We start from the raw sequence: 20,026 nt of genomic DNA, 5'->3' as shown, positions 1-20,026 counted from the left end.
AATGAATAGAAAAATGTGTATGAAAATGTGGTTTAAATGAATTCAAAGCTGTGCTGTGGTTGCACCGATTTCTGTAATAAACACAGTTGTCAAAGACGAGTGAAGTATTCAGAGATTTGAGTGAGTAATGATTTTAACATGACAAATGCTGTTTGTTTTTTGTAAATGTAGTCATTACATTGAAAACCAGCTCTTGTGTGCTCGAGCTGACCTCACTCCAGCTGCTGATAATCCATGATCTTCTTCCAGAAAAGGCTGGGGTCAGAGAGGTTTGCACACCTCTGTGCAGTATGTCTGTTTCCCCCAGTTTAATAACTGTAATTTATCCACCTAAAATGAGCTTTGTTTGTTTGGACGTTGTTGTCGCTGCACCATATTTAGTCACTGGAGCTTGGGGTCCCTGTCTGTGCTCAGCTTTGAACGTTAACACAGAAAGCTGTGGGGATTCCACACAGACCCCACCGTCCTTATATGGCACCCTTGAACAACCTCTACGTTCAGGGCAGCGCTGCCTCCTCATCGGCTTCATCCTGCTCGCGCTGTCCCTGTCTCCTTCAAACTCTCGTCCCCGTCCTCAGTGCCACACCACCTACTTGATATTGGCCAGAGGGCCCCAGAGGTCCTGTATGTTGGTCTTTCTGTCATCAGGTTTTACTCACATGCTCGTGCAGTGTTGTGTCTGTCAGGCACGGACCAGCATGCAGTTTGATTTATTGAAACAAACAGAACCATGTCCTTATATAGGAGCTTCCAGTGAGCAGGGACCAGGCTGTTTGTGAAGGTGGAATGCAGAGTGTGTACCGACTGTTTGGATGCTCACATTCGTTATGGGATTTATGGTTTGCGTGCATTCAGGGGGATCTCTGGGGTGGGGTCCCCGTGTCTGGGACAGTTCCTTATGAGGACAGAGAGCAGATTACATAATCTAATAAAATCCCAGAAGGAAGTGTGATTGTAGGATAAATTGCTGTGAGACTGTATCATTGTACATCTTACACGGTGATTGTTTAAAGTACATGCCTTCTAGGGCTGGTCTATGTTTTTACTGTTCTGAAGAGAAACGTGTGGTTTTTAAACTCAAATTGACACATTTCTTCAACATGAACTAAATTAGATTTAAATGCAGACAAAGTTATTCACTGTGATTAGTATAGAATTTATTATTTTACACTGAAAAAAGTTTCTGAATATACTTGATTTAAATGTGTCCAGCATAATAATGAAACATCTAATGTATTTTTTTCTTCTGTATCCAAACTGGATAAGAGGTAAATTGTGTCAAGTGGACACATTCTGATCATGTTGGACTGATGTACATGTTTAAATCAAGTCAATACACAGAACTCTGTCCATAAAACAGTTACTATTATTCATGATACAATCAAACCGTAAACAAGCCCAAACAAACGAGGACATTTTTATATCCGGTGTAAATCAAACAGAAAGAAGACTCCCAGAGTTGCAGAATTAATGTTGACACTGGATGCAGTTTTCACCTGTAAATCCTCATCCTGATGTGTTGAGGACGTTAATCAAAACTCATCACTGAATTGCTGACTAAACCACAAAACTTTACGCAAAAATTGATTCCTTAAAACTTAATTTTTGTGTTCTCGCTCAGTCTAATAAGTTACGGTGGCGAGTTGTCTTTGTACCTCACTGAGAAAGTATCACTCTATCATTACCACTTCCACTGAATGATGTGTATTCTCTTGTAATTTTTTTGTTGTCCTTTTATGTGTTCATAAAAGATATTTGGTGATTAAAGACTTTGCTCAAAGGTGCCTTCCTCTGTGGTCAGGGAATTGAACCTTTCTGCTCCGACCTCATAGTAGGCCACACGTTTCCTTGCAGTGTTAATCTGTCCTGTTGTAGTTTGTCACATTTGGTTTGTTACCATCGTGTTCATTTTCAGGATTATGTACATACGGTTCAGCAGAATTCCTATGAGTCTGATGTCATTCCCAGATTCCGGTTACTTTTAATGCATCTGAAACATGCATTAACAGACTAACATAGGAGTCATAGGCAGGGATGGATCCAGGGGGTGATGCACCCCCCCATTCCCCACCAGCCAAAAAAAAAGAAAAGAAAATATATATAAAAAGAGGAAATTAAAAAGAAAAGTTAATATAGAAAATAAAACAAGGTTTTTAAGTTTGATAGAAGTTTGATTTCTTCATCATCTTCCTGTGGAAAAAAAAAACGATGTTAGACTGTATTGTCTGTCCTTAGACATTTATCCTGTCTGTGGACAGATACTACATATTATAGATTAGTGTTTTTGTTGTTGTTTTGCTTGTTTTTTAGGTTCCTAGACAGTTTGTCAAAAATTCACTGGTGATGATGCTATTGCTAGTTTCTCTCCACACACATTTTTGTGGTCACCACATACTTTAAAATAGTAAGTCCCTTTGCTGCCTCCCTTGTTTGCACTTGGGTCGCCACAGCAAATCCAAGGTGGATCTGCATGTTGAATTGGCACAAGTTTTACGCCGGATGCCCCTTCCTGACGCAACTCCACATTACATGGAAAAATGTGGCAGGGGTGGGATTTGAACCCGGAACCTTCTGAACTGAAACCAAGCGCATTAACCACTTGGCCAAAATGCCCTCAGCTAGCTAAAGCCCAGGTCATGACCTTGGTGCCCTAAATGACCTGGGTTTGATGTAAAATTGAATCATTTACTTTGCAAATTTGGCTTTTTTATGTACGTTAGTGTTCACGGTGGAAAGGGTTGCTTTCTATGAGTGTAATTTTTTTCCTTTTTTTAACATCAGAGACAGTATTAAGCTGTCATTCCATGAATGAGCTCATTGCCCCCCCATCACCATCACCAAATATTCCTGGATCCGCCCCTGTATGTGGGAACCAACTGCCAGTGTGGGATTTTTCTTTGTTTGTGTAACCGGGGACATGTGGGGAGGGGATCTTCAGATTCCACACCACCTTGGCAAAAATCAGAAACCAGAGTGTTTTATGTGCAAATGTGTAAAAGTAAGAAATATGAACATTTCTCTTCGTGTTTGGCACAAACTAACATCCAGACATGAAAAGTGGGCATTTGGAAATATTTTACCGTCTGTCATATTCATCTTCAGCCGCCGCATCCTCCGTGCACGTGTCTGTGCGCGCGGCGTGGTGGAGGAGGAGGTTCCGCGCGCGTAGCTCCACCCTCGCGCACCGAGGCGCACTTTAAATGGTAAAGCTCGGAGTTTATCGGGGGTCATTTGGACTGTTCGTTTTTTTGGAGTACTGCCTCGTCGGCGCCGGACAGTCCAAACCCTGAAAACGCCCCAAGTCCCCCAGAACTCCCCTCAGCGGACGTTTCTGCGCTTTATGTGAGTACTGAACGCACGCTTTGGATTTACGCATGACGGCGCGCGTCAGAGCGCAAAGTATTATTACCATTCATAAATTAGTGTTAATAATCCGCTTTAACCACGACGCTCAGAGTTTTTTATTATTATTTTTTATGTGTGACATCCAGGCCGACCTGCTCTTTTAGGATTTGGTGTGTATCTGCTCTTAAACTAGCGGCGCGGGGGCCGGATGCGGCACACAGACAGTCAGCAGGACTTATCTTGCTTTTTCTGAGTGATGTGCATATATCAGATATTACATTAAATAGCTGCCTTTGTTGTCAAAGCCTCAGAGATTTTTCTAAACAGTCTGGAAAAAAAAAAAAAAATCAATTATTTCAAGGTATTTAATTAGATTATTTTTTTCTTTTTATATGGTGCTACACAGTCAAAAAGTGCACTTGTTATAAAATCCATGTTTGACAGTTAATTACAATAAAATGTGTGTCTACGTTCAGGGTTCATGTGTGTTTTATTGTTTAGAAGCTTATTAATCTTTATGAAGCAGATATTTCCTGCTAAATGTCTTTGATCAGCACCAATATTTTGGTGGCTTCTCGTGTCTCACCTGTGAGGACAGAGTCTGTCAAAAGTCTCTCGTGTAATTTGATTTTGACACACACAGTCTGGACCGGGAATGTGTCATTTTTGTTGCTTTTCATCCAGCCGTCATAAAGCTTCATCCAAAGGTCGTAAAGGGCTTCATACAGTCGTTATCGCTGTCTGTCAGGTCACGTCAGCGTCACGTGACTGTGTATCAAAGCGAAGTTGAGTGTGAACGTGTCAGTAAAGTGACTCGACTGTCACCAGAGTTTCCTCTTTGCACTCGGCCTGATAAACGCGTCGCTGCGGCTGCAGTGGATCCTGTCAGTTTGCATGTCAAACTTACACTGAAAAAAAAAAGAAGCAGAGTTTACTCCAGTCAACTCAACTTTTTTAATTACTCCGGTGTAAACAGGTATCTTTCAAAGGAAAGAATAATTTCTCTCAATTTTAAAAATTTATAACAGGTGTTCTGACTTCTTGTGTTCTGAGTTATAAGTTGAATAAATTTCTTTGAGTTCACTCAAGTTATCAGTGTAAGTTTACAAAGAAACACTCAAGATATTTGTGTATTTCTCAATATGCACTTTACAAGAATTCAGCCTTTTTTTTCATTTATCTATTTTTTAACAGACTTTAAAGAGCTTTTACATGATGGAAAGATTGTCTGTTTATCCTGAACATGCTGAGTTTTGTGTAAATAATTAATCATGTGTGTGTTATATACGGCAGTATTAAACCCTATAGACATTAAAAATGCATTCTTTAAAAACAAGCTCAATGGCTAACTTTCAAGTAACTAGCCAAGCTAGCTTAGAGAGCCATTATAGAGACTAAACTAGCTACCTAGCGGCTAAAATCACTTCCCAGATAATCATTTAGAAATTATGTGAGAGGGATATATTTGAAATATCCATTATTGCCTTAAAACTGATCAGAAATTATACAAAACCAGTCATTCCCAAAGTGCAGGCAGCGGCCCAAAGTGGATTGTGAAGGTACTGCACATGGGCTGTGACAGGTCATCAAAAATAAATAAATAAGATCACCTTTGATTTTAAATTTAGTAATGAAGTTTAAAGTTACCCCAAAATACACACACACACACACACACATATATACAGTGGTCCCTCGCTATAACGCAGTTCACCTTTCGTGGCCTTGCAGTTTCGCTGATTTTTTTAAGTGCAATTTTGCATGCTTTTTTTTTCTTCAGTGCATTGTGTTCTGCGTCCTTATCAGGCGGGCCGGTCGCGGCACCGGTCGGCATCACCGCGATTGCTCTCACTGCCTCCGATGCACTTTCTGAGTCTGCGGGATCGGTAAACACAGCAGCGGGCCACTCACACCGCCCTCCTGTCTGCTGTGCAGAGCTGCGTCAAATCTGGCAACAGGTCCAGAGACTATGCTCGCTGTTTTGATGCAGATGTTGACCACAGCCGCAGAGCTCCGTGGCCACTGAGAGAGGACTTGGATTCTTTGCGGGTCCCGCATCCGTACCTCCGAAGGCAGTGAGTGAAAGGTCTGTTTATAATCTTCTCGCACAGAAGAAAAAAGAGTGTTTACACAGGAGAGAAAAGTGATAAAATGTTAATGTCTGTTTGAGAAAAGTGTATAAAGTGTGTAATGAGGGGTTTTACAGCCTTAAAACATCTATAATAATTGCAAAAAATAGCACTGACTACTTCGCGGATTGCGCTTATCGCGGGTTATTTTTCGAATGTATTTGTAAGGTATTTGTTTGTAGCAGCCTTGCAGCCAGGCCCCTTTTCCTGTGGTAGAGTTGAGCTCAGCTCCTCTCAGCTGCCTCACTGCTGCAAAATATGTAGCAGACAAACCAACAGGGTTTATAAAGGGTTTATAAATGTTTTTTCTGCTACTAACTATGCAAAATAAAAAAACGTTAGCTGTCTAAAAGTTATTGGAACTAAATTTATCAGAAGCTAATTGGTTCACTGATGGTTTTTGAAGTTTGCTGAAAAGCTAATCTGCAAACAAAAGAGTTAGCATCGCTAATTAGTGGTTAGCTAATTAGCGGAACTGTCCCCGCCACTGGTTCTGCTGCATTCTTAAGTTTGACAATGTTTGTACTTTTCTCTTTTAAAAAAAAAAAATTAGAATTTGGTAGGGAATAATTTTATTATATAAAGTTAGATTACATGACGCCGTTAGCTAAACAATAACTGCTGCAATTTTGTACAAAATTTACTTCTATCAAGTCAAAAGTCAACAATATAAAGCCAGCTTGTGTTTGGTCAGTTGTGCCTTGTTTGATGCCAATTCTTATTTTTGAGTATATCATCAAAGTTGAACTCAAAAATCATTTTATGTGGCTTACAGAGTCAAATATGAATCACAGCAAATTATGTTAATTACAATACTGACCATTTGACTGAAATAAATTTAGCAAATTGAACTTAATAGCTTGCTTTTGTTTTTCTGAAGACAACTGTTTAAGAGCTGAAATAAAACTTTTTCATCTTAAATCTTGACTTACTTCCTCAAGAAACATGATCCCTGGAAGGATTCTGGAACCGGTTACTGAAACGTATGAGTCCTTTTTGTGAGTTAATTAACAGTTTCAAACTTATATGGCTATTTCTTTAATCAACTCAGCTTGATATGTATATGTTAGTTGTTATTTAAGGGTGTTGTTGCTGCACTGCACCCGGACGGGGGTTGTCATCAGTTAAGCTCCTATCTAAAGATGATTAACACCACTTTGAGGTGAGAAAAGTATTAATTAAATCACCCGCTGATCACCTGAACCAAAAACCTGAACATTCTTGGCACTGATATGCTCGTAAAGTGGCCTGCCGCCACTGACCTACTTCACCCCTGACATAGTTGCTTCAGGAAGAAGGCATAGGCCTCATTAAGGGATCTCACCATTTGAAAGATGGTTCATGAGCACAACCCTTGGATCCAAACTGTTACCATCACTTTCCTGGGATGTCAGACCATCTCAGCCTTCTTTGGTGGCTATTATGTGTCCATGGGTGGTCTCTGACTTAAGGCAATGGACTCAACACTCGTATTGAAAATGTTCAGTGAAATTTTCTGGGTTTCCTTCAAAATCTTCCATGTTCTTCTAGAACATGACTAGTCTGGATGCGATCAGGAATCAGAAGGTGTGGCATTAAAATGTTCCAAAATCTTTCATCAGAATGTTCTTGACTCCAGTGGGAGACACCAACAGTAATGTCATGGACGGTGAGTCTGTGTCTCACTGTGTGGTGTTAGGTGATAAATGGTTTACCAGGTGGAGATGGTTGGAGGCTGACAAGATTTTAGGTCATCTGAGGGAGAAAATTTTGCCACAAAACTTTTCAGTTTCAGTCTTGATACTCAGTTTGTTCCATTTTGTTGAATGTTCTCTACTGCTAATTTTAAAAGTCTTTTGTGAACTGATGACAAACAGGCCTTTAATTCAGGAAATGTGTCGGGCTTGTAGTGTTCAGTCATCCTGGTCAAATATAATCTAGAAGTTTACAGCAACTGGAGATCTTGGTCTTCAAGATGTTTCACCACTGATCCAAGTGACCTCTTCAGTTTTAAAACGGCAGCAACTTGATGTTTCTTTTTAAGCCGTGTAGATCTGTTTGTAATGTCGTTAGTGGGCTTGGACATGTGAATATTCTGTCTGTGCAGACAGACAGTATTTGCTTTTGTTGGAAAGCTTGGCACCACTGGTGCAACTCTAAATGTTACAAAACCCAGAAATTTTTTTGTTCTCCATGTAGGAAAGCAAAATAAGGTATTTCATGTCACGTTGAGGTACTCCACCAATTAATGGCGTTCTTCCAGTGGATTTTGAAGTCCTGGAAGTTAGAATGCGCTGCACTGAATCGAGAAAGTTGCAACACACCGCTGCCACCTCTGTAGCACACTGAAAGCCATCACGTTGGAGCCCAACATCCTGTTTCTTCTCCCAGAATTCATTGTTCCCTCTGGCTTTATCACAGTCTCTGGGGACACACAGACAGATTTGTCTTTGCAACAAAGGATAGAAAGTCGAGAACTCTCTAACCCAGGTGATGTTGCAGGTGAAGACAAATTCTGCGGAGAGTTAACAGGGGAGATGACAAACCTGACTGGCTGCACGTATTTCAGCACAGCAGCTTGTCAGGGGAGCGCCTGTTTATCCTGACTCACCAGACCATCAGCTGCTTCCTCAGAGGTCTGGGTGATCTTGACTTGGCCGGTGGTTTAATTGTTTTTGACAAATAGGAAGTTTCTGTCTTGGCCTCAAATTAATAATCGTGCAGAAGCTTTCATTGGTGTCTGGATGGTTTGGTTTAACGGGTCTCTGGGGTGCCTTTAAGAAGCATTCCCAGGAGGTTCAGTGTGGGACGGGGTTTTCCCCCTTCACAGTTCCCAGTCACTCACAGTGTGCCACTCTGCAAAATAAATTAATAGAACCATGGTGACATAACAGCTGATCAGACTGAGTGAGAGTCTGACGTCCAAAAAGCCACCTGACTTTCAGACAACAATCCGATTTGACAGCTCATACCATGTATCGAGTGTAGGTAGAATTTGACAAGTACCCAAAGGGAGGTGAAGCCAATCCCCGGAGTTCTTTGATCTATTTGACCTTGATCCCTAATCTGACCTCAGCATTAATGAAATGACAAAAGCACCAGGGCTCAATACCAGAACAGGGCGACACCTGTGGTTAAGAAAGTCAAATTCAAGTCAGGGGCCGTACACTGGTGCTACGCTTCGCTGCATCTTGGGTCCTGGATGGCAACCACCAAGGCAGCCAACCGGTCTGTCAGTCTGTTGCAAACAGGTGAAACTTGGGCGTGTCCTTGGCCGACGTGTTGGATCATGACATTCAATCACAGTGCAAGTCTTAGAAAGAGTCGATTCAGTTTTTAGATGGATACAAGATCATTTGTTGCATTAAAATTTCTACAATGTCTCCCGTTGGTTTCTGTGTTAGTTGTACGTTGGTGAAACAGCACCCCCACTGACACTCCATCACAGTAGGACACTGTTGGGCCTTGCCGCGGTGCCCTCTACTTGAATAATGAGTTTACAATCCCTGGTTCTCAAGCCCAGGCACCTAAGTGGCTCTACTCTACTCTTTTCTACTCTTCTATTTTACTTTTCCTTTTTAGATATTTAGATATACCTTAGTATACTGGTATAGTTCCACCTTAGAATTGGAATATAATATATAAGATATACCTTACTGAATTTTCATGTATGAGGCAGTGAGTGAAGTTGTGTTTTTGCCTTAAGCCTGGTTTGGTTTGATTGATTACAGTGTTTTTTAGCACCAAGTGCTTTTAAAAGTGACGCCCGCTCGGGTTCCGCGGGATGCAGGATGGCTGCAGCTCCATGGTCCCCTCAGGCTCTCTGCCTTGCTGTTATCATGTTGGAAGTAAACGAGTGGACCAGCCACAGACATACTATTCCCTATATGGGCTTTGTTTGGGAGTTCGCTTGTCTTGCTGTTTAGGTCGGCAGCAAAGAGTCCAGCTCCAGGAGGAGGAGCCCTTATATGGTCATGACAGCACGAGACTGGAGCCCCCGAGCAGAGACGCATAGACGCAGACAGCAGGAGAAAGTTTGATGCTGTTAATTAAGAAATGACTAAAGAAATACTTGTGAGCTTGAAGCTGCTCTGTAAATGTGTTCATTCCTGAGGGTCGTCTTTATCTGAGGGGGGGAGGGTGTTGTTTCCCTCATGGCGTGGGGTTGAGGGGGTGGCGGTCTCTGAGAATCTGCTCTGGAACTCCCAGAGATGTGACATATTACTTCTTTTACCACCAGAAAGAGGCCCGTCACTTACTGCAGTGTTTAGTTAACCGTGTGCCCAAACTGTCAGTATTTGTGACCAAAATACATTTCAGAAGCTGTTTCATGCTGATCTTTAGGTGTCATATCCTTGATTTCTCATTTTCATCTGATCGCCCATCAATTTAATCTATTCAACAGTTGGCCCATCACTTTAATCCAAGATGTCCAAGAAGGCCCCAAGTGAAGATGAGAAGTTCCTCTTTGTTGACAAGGACTTCCTCAACAGCCCGATGGCTCAGGCTGACTGGGCAGCGAAGAAGCTGGTCTGGGTCCCTTCGGAGAAGCACGGATTTGAGGCAGCCAGCATCAAAGAGGAGCGCGGCGAGGAGGTCCTGGTGGAGCTGGTCGACAATGGCAAGAAAGTGACTGTCAACAAGGATGACATCCAGAAGATGAACCCGCCCAAGTTTAGTAAAGTGGAAGACATGGCCGAGCTCACATGCCTCAACGAAGCCTCCGTGCTGCACAATCTCCGTGAGCGCTACTTCTCTGGTCTTATTTATGTAAGTAGAAACAGTCATATACACGCAGACTCACAAAGGATCCATTTTAGGCTCTGTGTCCACATAGTGCTTTTTTTTTCCATGTGGGAAAAATCGCTGCAAGAGTGTCCACAAACGCTTCATCTCAGCACTTTCAGTGGGGGGAAAAACAAGCCTGCAGGTGGGATTTGTTTCTGTGGCACCAATAAACAGCTAACAAGTATCTTATAATGTATGGCGATTAAAAAAGTACTCACCCTCAGCAGGAACATAGTCTGTCCAATCTATGGTCACAGTTTGGTTTTTGTTTAGTTTTTTCATCTTTGCTGTGATAGAATTTAAATGACAAATCAGTAAAAATAAGCATCTCCTTCCAGTTTTCTGAAAAGACGCTTCAGTGATGTCACAGCGTCTTTCTGAAAATTTCAGGAATTTTTTGCTTCCAAGGTCCCTGAGAGACCGCACAAAAATGCAGTCCACTTGTTAAAAAAAAAAAAAAGGCAGCACTGACTTTTTTTCTGGATACACTCTGTTCTTATTTAGAGCAATTGGGAAAAAGCGTAAGCCCCTCACACAGGAGTGTGTGTGGGGTTTAGAGGCACCTGCAGCACTTACCACTATCCGCCACAAACATGTCACACAATGCCACATGTTTGTTGGCAGTCACAAGGGTGTGGTGAATGTTTTTGGACATGTCCAAAACACTTGGCAGTCAGCGGCGCTTGTTGCACGGTCTCCCCTTGCATGCCACAAACTCACCACATACGCCACGCCGTCTGTGTGACAGACGGGAAATTCATGATGACAAAGAAAACAGAGACAAACATGATAAATCACTGGCCAGGAAGCAGCAGATGATCGCAAATGCAGCAGTCACATGCCGAGAGTCACCAGTATTAGTGGCGAGTGCTGCATGTACGCAGCGACTATAGCATTGCCAATGGTTACCAGTACTGTGCCGCGCATATGCCTTCTGTGTGAGTGTAGCTAACTACGCTGTGGCGATGCCTCCTGAAAACAGTTCTTGTTTGCCCCGCCCCTTCTTTATTTAGGGAGGGGCAATGTTTTGGTATCTCTCACCTGCAAACATCAAGTGGGCGTGACTCATTGACCGCAGTCTGGGGGCGTGCACAAGTCCAGATATGGACATCTGTGACGAATGTCGCAGAATTCTAAAACAAGCCGTTCAGGCCTAAATCTTTGTTCTGTGACAATTCCTGCTGTGGATCTTTGTTCGTCTTTTATGTTGTTCTTCCTGTTTAACACCAATGTTTGTGTGGCCTCTCAGACGTACTCCGGCCTCTTCTGTGTGGTGGTGAACCCGTATAAAATGCTGCCCATCTACTCGGAGAAGATCATTGACATGTACAAAAGGAAGAAAAGACACGAAGTCCCGCCTCATATCTACTCCATCGCTGACAACGCCTACAGAAACATGATGCAAGGTACAAATCTGGAACTGCCCCCTGAGACTTCCACTGACCATAAATATGTTTTTTTTTTCATACTTTAATTGTTTTGTAATATCAACAAAGCTGCAGAAGGTGATGATGGTGTGTGTGTGTTTGCGGCATGTTTGAGAGCCTCAGACAGGTGACGATCGTGACCGCGTCACCAGCGTGTCTTCAGTAAATGTCTCTTGGTTAACCTCGTCGCTACATCCCCCTTTCCCATAGAACTTGTTTCTTGTGGTTCTCGGGGTCATACCCACTGGATTTCGTGTTGATGTGAAGATGTGCTCTCAGAGGAGTTGACATCTGGATGAAGGGGGGGTTAGTAAAACATTTCCTGTTTTCTAATTCAAATGTTTTAATTTTAGACTTTTATCCATGCAGTAAAGTGAGGTTTTGTTTTTGTTTGGGGTTTTTTTGTTGTTGGTTTTTTCCCCCTTTTGTAACAGCATACCGACAGATGGACGTTGGTCCTTTTTTGGTTTGATTTGTGGTGTAATGAGGGCAGATGTCAGGGCCGGACGTGGGAATGATTCATATAAAAGGGGTAGAATCTCTACCTCAAAACTGGATGTCACCCGTGTGTTCAGTTTGCATAGATGTTGAGTTACTACCATTTATTTAAAACATACGAGGTCTGTGAGAAAAGTATCGTACCTTTTTATTTTTTTCAAAAACTATATGGATTTGATTCATATGTTTTTACTTCAAAAACTATATGGATTTGATTCATATGTTTTTACGTCAGCCAAGCTTGAACCTTCGTGCGCATGCGTGAGTTTTTCCACACCTGTCAGTTGAGTCATTCACCTGTGAGCACGCCTTGTGGGAGGAGTGGTCCAGCCCCCTCGTTGGATTTTCATTGCGAGGAAATGGCGGAATGATTTGGGCTTTTTTTCCATCTGAATTTTTTCAGAAACTGTTAGAGACAAGCAGCTGGAAACCATTCGAAAAATTTATCTGGCTTTCGGTGAAAATTTTCCGGGCTTCACAGAGAATAAGGGCTGTTACTACAGCTTTAAGGACACCCCACAATGGTGCACAGCGCGCCACGCTCCGAGCCGCCATGAAATCTGCTGGAAAATGGCTGATGTCCAACTCTTGTGATAACCAGAGAAATTGCACACGACGGTCCCGGCTCCACACAGCCATCCGTTTAGAAATGATGTGGTGGTTTCTGCCTCTTGATGGCGGCTCGGAGTGCGGCGCGCCGTGTGCCATTGTGGGCCGTCCTTAAAGCTGTAGTAACAGTCCTTATTCTCTGTGAAGCCTGTAAAATTTTCACCGAGAGCCAGATAAATTTTTCGAATGGTTTCCAGCTGCCTGTCTCTAACAGTTTCTGAAAAAATTCTGATGGAAAAAAAGCCCAAATCATTCCGCCATTTCCTCGCAATGAAACAACGACGAGAGGGGTGGAGCAGTGCTCACTCAGTGAAGTATGTTAACCATCTGGGGTACATGGACATGGTGCGTGTGGTGTGGTTTTTATCATGTTTGTACTAATAGATCAATGATGGAACATCACAGAGACCTCATTTGACCACTTCCTGAAAATAAAAATTCTAACCTGTTAAATGGATCTCCCTTCTAGATCATCTTTGACTCACAGTCAATTCTAGAGGCTGGAGAAGGTAACAAGGTCTGTCTCTGTTCTCCGGCAGATGAAGCGGCACCCACTGCTGCTGGTTGCATTTTCTATTTCAAAAAAAAGAAAAACATATACAGTAAAATTCTCCTAAAACGTCATCATATAAACCAGATATTCACACTCACCAGAAAGCAAAAGCAAAAGTCCTAATGTTTTTGTGTGGTTGTCCATTTCCTATAAACATCATATATACTGGATTTTGTATAACGCTCACACTGGGCAAAATGTCCTGTCTCATCACAATGTATTCCCATTAAAAACCCCTCACCTGTCCCAGACACAGCAGTCTGGACATGCCCAGTGACAGAGGTATGAAATGAAGTTCAGCAGTGACACTCACCATTTTGAGGAAAGTGGACACCGCATTTCCATGTTTAAAAGACCGGATGAGGCAGGGCGTAATTCAAGACCAGTGATTATTAACAGAATACTGCTTGCTGCCTGCACTGTAATATGGTGTTAAGTTTCACACATATCCCTGTGTGTGATGAACCAAACCGCTTCAGATCAGAGTCCTCTTGGGGCTGCAAAGCAGCGCATCTGCTAAATGACGGAGACCACAAAGGGGCTGTAGTCCGGCAGCTAAGGGACAAATTTTAGGGGAATCATGCACTTTTATACAAAAGTGCAGAAACTTTATCAGAGGTACTTTATAGTGTCCTGAAGTATATAAGATCGGGAGACATTGAATCCATAAACGTCTACACTCTAAAAACTTGGGTTTAAGAGAATAACCATTTTCAGCCTTCTACAGCATATAATTCATAACAAACTCTTATCCAAATGTCTTTTTAAGTTCATAATATAAACTTGAAGGTTATGAAAAATGTATTAAGGCTAAGTAGGGATGCTTTGAATGTACTTCAGTGTGCTTACACTCTTAGAAAAAGCGTTAATCTAGGGAAAGTGACTAAATATTGTCTAACTCATTGTGAATATCAATATACCTATGCAATTTAGCTGTTTGTGAGCATATGGAAAAGGAAAGATGCTACTCATGCACTCTAACATATTTACACTCTAAAATAACAACAGTGTTTGAATGGAAAGAAATGCTTTTTTATTAATTACAAGAAATCAGTTTTGTTTTTATGGCCATAACCATTATTATTATTATTGTTGTTGTTGTTATCATTATTATTTAATGTTATTGGTATTAAGACGATTATCACCATATTTTTTAACTGAAAACATTGTAAATACCTGGTTGGCAAACTTCCTAGATATGCACAAATGTTTCATGAATATTTTTAATGAACTACTCTCTACAGCTTTCATGCTAGGAAGATCACCGTGACCTAATTTTATGTCTCAGAGGTAGAGGCCTGTTAAAGATCCCTACAGGCCTGAAATGAGTCCTGTACCTCTTTCCATTTTGAAACATACCACCCTGCTAATGTATAAGGATGTACGACGACGTATGACGCCGCACGACGGACGATACATGATCACATAAGCTCAGTATAGCTTTGCACTAGTTGCAGTAGCCATTCTCTACAGCTTAACAATGTCCAATCTTGATCACTGGCCCCCTACATAATAACCATATGATCATATTGTCATATGAATAGCAAAATATACACTGTATTATAACCATGCAAACACCCTTTTTAAAAAAAAGCAGGATACAGGGCTAAAATCAAATGTCTCCCGCTTTGACATGACTTATAACCTAAAGAGTCCCTGGACAAAGTTTGGCGCTTTTGTAAAAAAAGTGCACGATTCTATCCCTTAACTGCTGGACTACTGTGATTTGTCACTTTTCCAGTTTCACTCCTTCCTCTCCCATCATATTTAAAAGTTTTTGTAATGCACCCCCCAGTTACATTTCGATCATGGATCAAAAGCATTTGGCAGAAAAGTCCACAAATATAACCAACTTCACAACATGAAGTCAGAAAAAGACGCTCAAATGACCTGCAATTCATAGAGAGAAATCACACGTACGGTATCGTTGGTTTGGAGGTTGATGATTGCATAAAGAAGTGGAGCTTGTTGAGGAACAAATTGATGCAGAAAAAGCCACTGCTTCTGTGGCAAATTGCATTAAGACGCCCACCAACGTGATGGAGAACTTTAACAGGGTCACACACACATCAGCGTCATTGCATGGCCGCAGCGTTACAGAAGCATAAATCATGCTTTAGGATTTTAAGGTATCACTCCCCAGCAGACTTGACCAAGTGTCATCTTTTTAATGCACATAATGTCCGGCGTTTATTTAAGGCAGGCGTTTATTTTTTGCAGACTAAGTTTTGACCGGGTCATTAAATGAGGCAGGTCCTGATTCAAAGTCAGGCGTTTAATCAAAAAAATACGTAAGACTAATTGGTGCTGGTTATTCTCCGTAGATGTTCGGCGCCTTCTGACTGTAACTAATCTGTGACATACATATAATGGGTTTAGAAGAAGAAGAGATTTTGTCAGCTTTATATGTGTAATGTATTTTGTCCATTTTTCGAGTTCGATTATAACAGAAAAAATTCACTTGTCCACCTGAATCCATTATATGTGAGTTTTACTGTACCCCAATCTGTGGATTAGCCATAAGTTGATTTAATGGTAAATAAGAAAGAGTTCAGCAGGAAAAAGTATAAAAAATGTTTGGAGGATTTGCTGTCATGTTAAATGTTTGCTAATTGTATATATTGAGGTAAAAATGTCCAGTGTGGCCCTTTTAAGCATAATTTATCGTTTGTGTCACTGTGTACATTTTAAGATTTCCCAGTTAAGGTAGACCGGAAGTGAGTTTGTTTACTGCTGCAGTTGTGGCGTGTAAACACGGTGTCATCTGTAAACACAGAGAACATGGGCACCATATTTGTGAGGCTGGATGGATGGGAATCCACTCGAGCTCATCCCTGCAAGAAATCCACAAGGCTGTCATGGAAAACATTTTCAGTTCATGTGAGAATCACAAAATTGTTCAAACCAGCACGTTTTAGCCGTTCAGCTTAAATCGCTCTTCGGTCTTTGATGTTCAGCAGATAAAATGTTTCAATTCCTGTAAGGAGTTTGCTATCTGCTGATGTCTGATGTGATTAAAAAAAAAAAAAAATTCTTCCAGCTGTTTGACAAAGTCAGTTTCTGTAAGTGTTTGACTGAAGAAAACCCCCATCATGCTTTCAAGCTTCTCCACTCGGAGTCTTTGAGTTTGGTATGTGTGTGTGTTGCTTTTGGATAATTTTCAAGCACTTGCATCCTGGGCCACCTCTTTCTGTCTCCATGTGACTTAATTAGGAAATAAAACAAGGGAATGTGCTGCATTTTGTCTGCGTGCATCAAGAAAGGAAGCAGGGGACCCGCAGCCAGACTCTCTAAATACTGCCCTAAAGGAGAAACTGGTTTACAGTCCAGGGTAGGCTGTGCACGGCAGCCAACGTGCACAACATGTTGCACAGTCATGGGTACAGCAGAGCATCTGTGTGTTCTGCACGACTGACATAAAAGTCACAGTGTATTGCAACAAACTTATGTCAGGACTTGAAAAGAAAGTTTAATCAGGTTCAAATCAGCTGGTGAAAAACAACAAATATTTAAGTTATTTTTAAAAATCCTGACTATACCCGGTCAGCACGGTGGATTAGTAGTTAGCACTGTTACCTCACCGTGAGAAGGTCTTGGGTTCTCTTCCCACCTGGTCCTTTCTGTGTTGAGTTTGCATGTTCTCCCCCTGTTCACATGGGATTCCGCTGGGTGTTCTGGCTACCACTTCCAAAGACATGCAGGTTCAGTGAACTGGAGACTCTAAATGGACCGTGGGAATGAGTGAGCGTGTGGACGTGTTTGTCTGTCTATATCTGGCCCTGCAGTAGACTGGTGTCCTGTCCATCATACATCCGACTTTGACATTGTAAAACAATGTCAAAGTCGGATGTGTGACGGTGTGGGTGGAGGATGGAGCAGCATTGTGGTTTCTCTTTGATGAAGAGCTTGATTTTATGTGTAGGGCTCTTGTTCCTTCATGAGTGTTATCTGACAGTGAAGTCCTCTCATCTTTCAGTATTTCTGGCTCGTTGTGAAGGATGCAGTTCCCACATGGCCTTACATGGACTTTCATAAGTCTTTTGGGAAAACTATAAAATGAGTCATTGCTCAACACATTCAGAGTTGATTTCATGGTTCATAATCAACGTATTTATGGCAATTACATGTTCAGTAAAACAAGTGCAAATCACCTTAAGACCTGAAATCAGTCCCACTGGAGAACACATTAGATGGGTCATTATTACCAGGTTATGTTTGCACCCGGGTCTGTTTCGACTGGTCAGAATAATGAAAGTTGTTGGGATGAGCAGTTTAATGAGACAAACTTTCTTTCTTTGTATTTACAGATCGTGAGGATCAGTCTATTCTCTGCACGTAAGTAAAAAAAAAAAAAGCCACAGATTAAACTTAGAGATGTTATCTTTTCCTCGTCTCTCCTAAAAATAAAAGAAAGTCGTGTCTTTTGTCAGCGAGCTTCCATCAGCACATGAAAACGGCTTCTGAGTGACACTATTAAGATGCTGTGATGTTTTGTTGTTTTCAAATGGAACTTAACTCTTCATGCATTTGTTTCTTCACTGTACTCTCACAAGGCAGTGGGGTCAAAACTTGCTCCTGTCGCAGACCTTTGGTTAGGAAGTACATGCCTCCCACCCTGATCGAAGAACCAGATTAGTGGGCCAAATGTTTGAGCTCCATTTCCGGCATTAAATGTCCAGAGACAAGGGCCTTCCCTGTGTCTGGCATGATAGTCTGCTCTCTAGAATCACCTCAGATCAGTTTGGTTCAATCAATACAGTGGCTTGCAAAAGTATTCGGCCCCTTGGTATTTCACGCATTTTAATTTGTTTATGGCATTTCAAATACAAAAAGTAAATCAGGCTTTTCAATATACACATTTTTAAAATTATCTTCTTTAAACTCAAACTGAAAGTAAATCTCTACAAGTTGATATAAATTAATTAAAAATATAAAAGCCAAGATGGTGGGTTGAATAAGTATTCAGCTCCTTTGGATAATACCTGTAAATAATCAGTTTAATTGCCAGTTTTCTTCAGACAAGTCAGAGGATGGATACATGAACATTAAAACGTTACTATGTCTTGAACTTTATTTCCATCAGTTATGAAGAAATACAAACAGTATGGCCCTCTATGGTAAATCTGTGTGGAGTAGACAGTTCTCAAAAACTGAGTGACTGTGCAAGAAGGAGAAGAGTGAGGAAAGCCACCAAGACACCCAGACAACCCAGAAGACATTACGGGTTTCTATGGCTGTGATTGAATAAATTGTGCACAGTGCATGTTTTGCATTTGGTATCCCCACTTATACAGCTTCATGATGAAGTGGTACAGAGGAGGATTTTCTTTCACCAAAACATTAAATCTAGGCTTGCATCTCATATGTACCTTTTGGCAAATTTTAGCTGAACTTTCAGGTCTTCTTTTTAATAACTTCATCATGAAGCTGTATAAGTGAGGATACAAAATGCAAAATATGCACGGTGCACAATTTATTCAATCACAGCCACAGAAGCCCGTAAATTCTTCTGGGTTGTCTGGGTGTCTTGGTGGCTTTCCTCACTCTTCTCCTTCTTGCACAGTCACTCAGTTTTTGAGAACTGTCTGCTCCATGCAGATTTACCATAGAGTGCCATACTGTTTGTATTTCTTCATAACTGGTGGAAATAAAGTTCAAGACATATTCAGTGACTTGGAAATGTTCATGTATCCATCTGTCTTGTCTGAAGAAAACTGGCAATTAAACTGATTATTTACAGGTATTATACCAAAGGGGCTGAATACTTATGCAAACCATCATCTTGGCTTTTATATTTTTAATTAATTTATATCAAGTTGTAGAGATTTGCTTTGAATTTGAGTCTAAGGAAGATCATTTTAGAAATGTTTATACTGAGAAGCCTGATTTACTTTTTGTATTTGAAACGCCATAAACAAATTAAAAAGTGTGAAATACCAAGGGGCTGAATACTTTTGCAAGCCACTGTATTGAGCTGCTGGGAGCTATTGTGTTAGCTAGCCATGTGACCTCATATAATTTTTTCAAAATCCTGCTCAGAAAATACATTATCTGTTCCCAAAGCAATAATAGTTTGCAGCCACTTGTAAAACAGTAATCTTTGTACAAATGTATTATTTTGAAGTAATTTATATGGTTTCCACCTGAGTTGGTGAGCTAGCATGTAGCCTTAGCTATGTAGCTAGCTGGGCACAGAATCTGATGTGTTACAGAATTTAGTATTATGATCAATACTTCAGTTTGGAGTATTTTTAAATTTGAGGTATTTTAGGATTTTGTGTAATCAGATGTTATTTGTGAACTTGTGTTTGTTTACCTGTTTGTTTACCGTAGTGGGGGGGGGGGGGTGGCTGGGATAATGTAGAGGACCATCTGTGCCAAATTCAGACTTGAAGTACCAAAGTACATTTGGGGAACATCAAAGAATGGTAGTGCTAAGGTGCTGTTGGACTTCAAGCTTGACGCAAACAAACAGGTGAGGTGCTGTCCAACCTTCCAGACACAGTGGTGGTGGAGCAGTTGTGGCAGATGTGGCAGCATCAGAAAGAAAGAACATGAGAAGATCAGGAAATACCAGGTGCTGATGGCACAACTGGAGAGGATGCTGAGGGGTAAAGGCTACGGGGGTCCCACTGGCACAAGGAACTCTTGTGGCTGTAAGGTCCCTAGGGAGGTGTTCCAGGCATGTCCATCTGGGAGGA

The 20,026-nt window shown here is 41.3% G+C and overlaps 1 protein-coding gene across 1 annotated transcript in view; it reads left to right on the top strand.

Annotated features, from left to right (window-relative positions):
* Nucleotides 1-3,143: 3,143 nt before the first annotated feature.
* LOC117526305 (myosin-11-like) overlaps nt 3,144-20,026 on the top strand; it is a 69,789-nt gene continuing 52,906 nt past the window's right edge. The window contains 4 exon segments of the mRNA XM_034188355.1: nt 3,144-3,342; nt 9,856-10,220; nt 11,488-11,644; nt 17,633-17,660. Of these exon segments, the coding sequence (XP_034044246.1) occupies nt 9,879-10,220; nt 11,488-11,644; nt 17,633-17,660 (527 nt within the window). The 5' untranslated portion in view covers nt 3,144-3,342; nt 9,856-9,878.

The sequence above is a fragment of the Thalassophryne amazonica genome, chromosome 15 (genome assembly GCF_902500255.1).
Source record: "Thalassophryne amazonica chromosome 15, fThaAma1.1, whole genome shotgun sequence".
Lineage (NCBI taxonomy): Eukaryota > Metazoa > Chordata > Actinopteri > Batrachoidiformes > Batrachoididae > Thalassophryne > Thalassophryne amazonica.
This window is presented reverse-complemented; position numbering and strand designations above follow the sequence as displayed.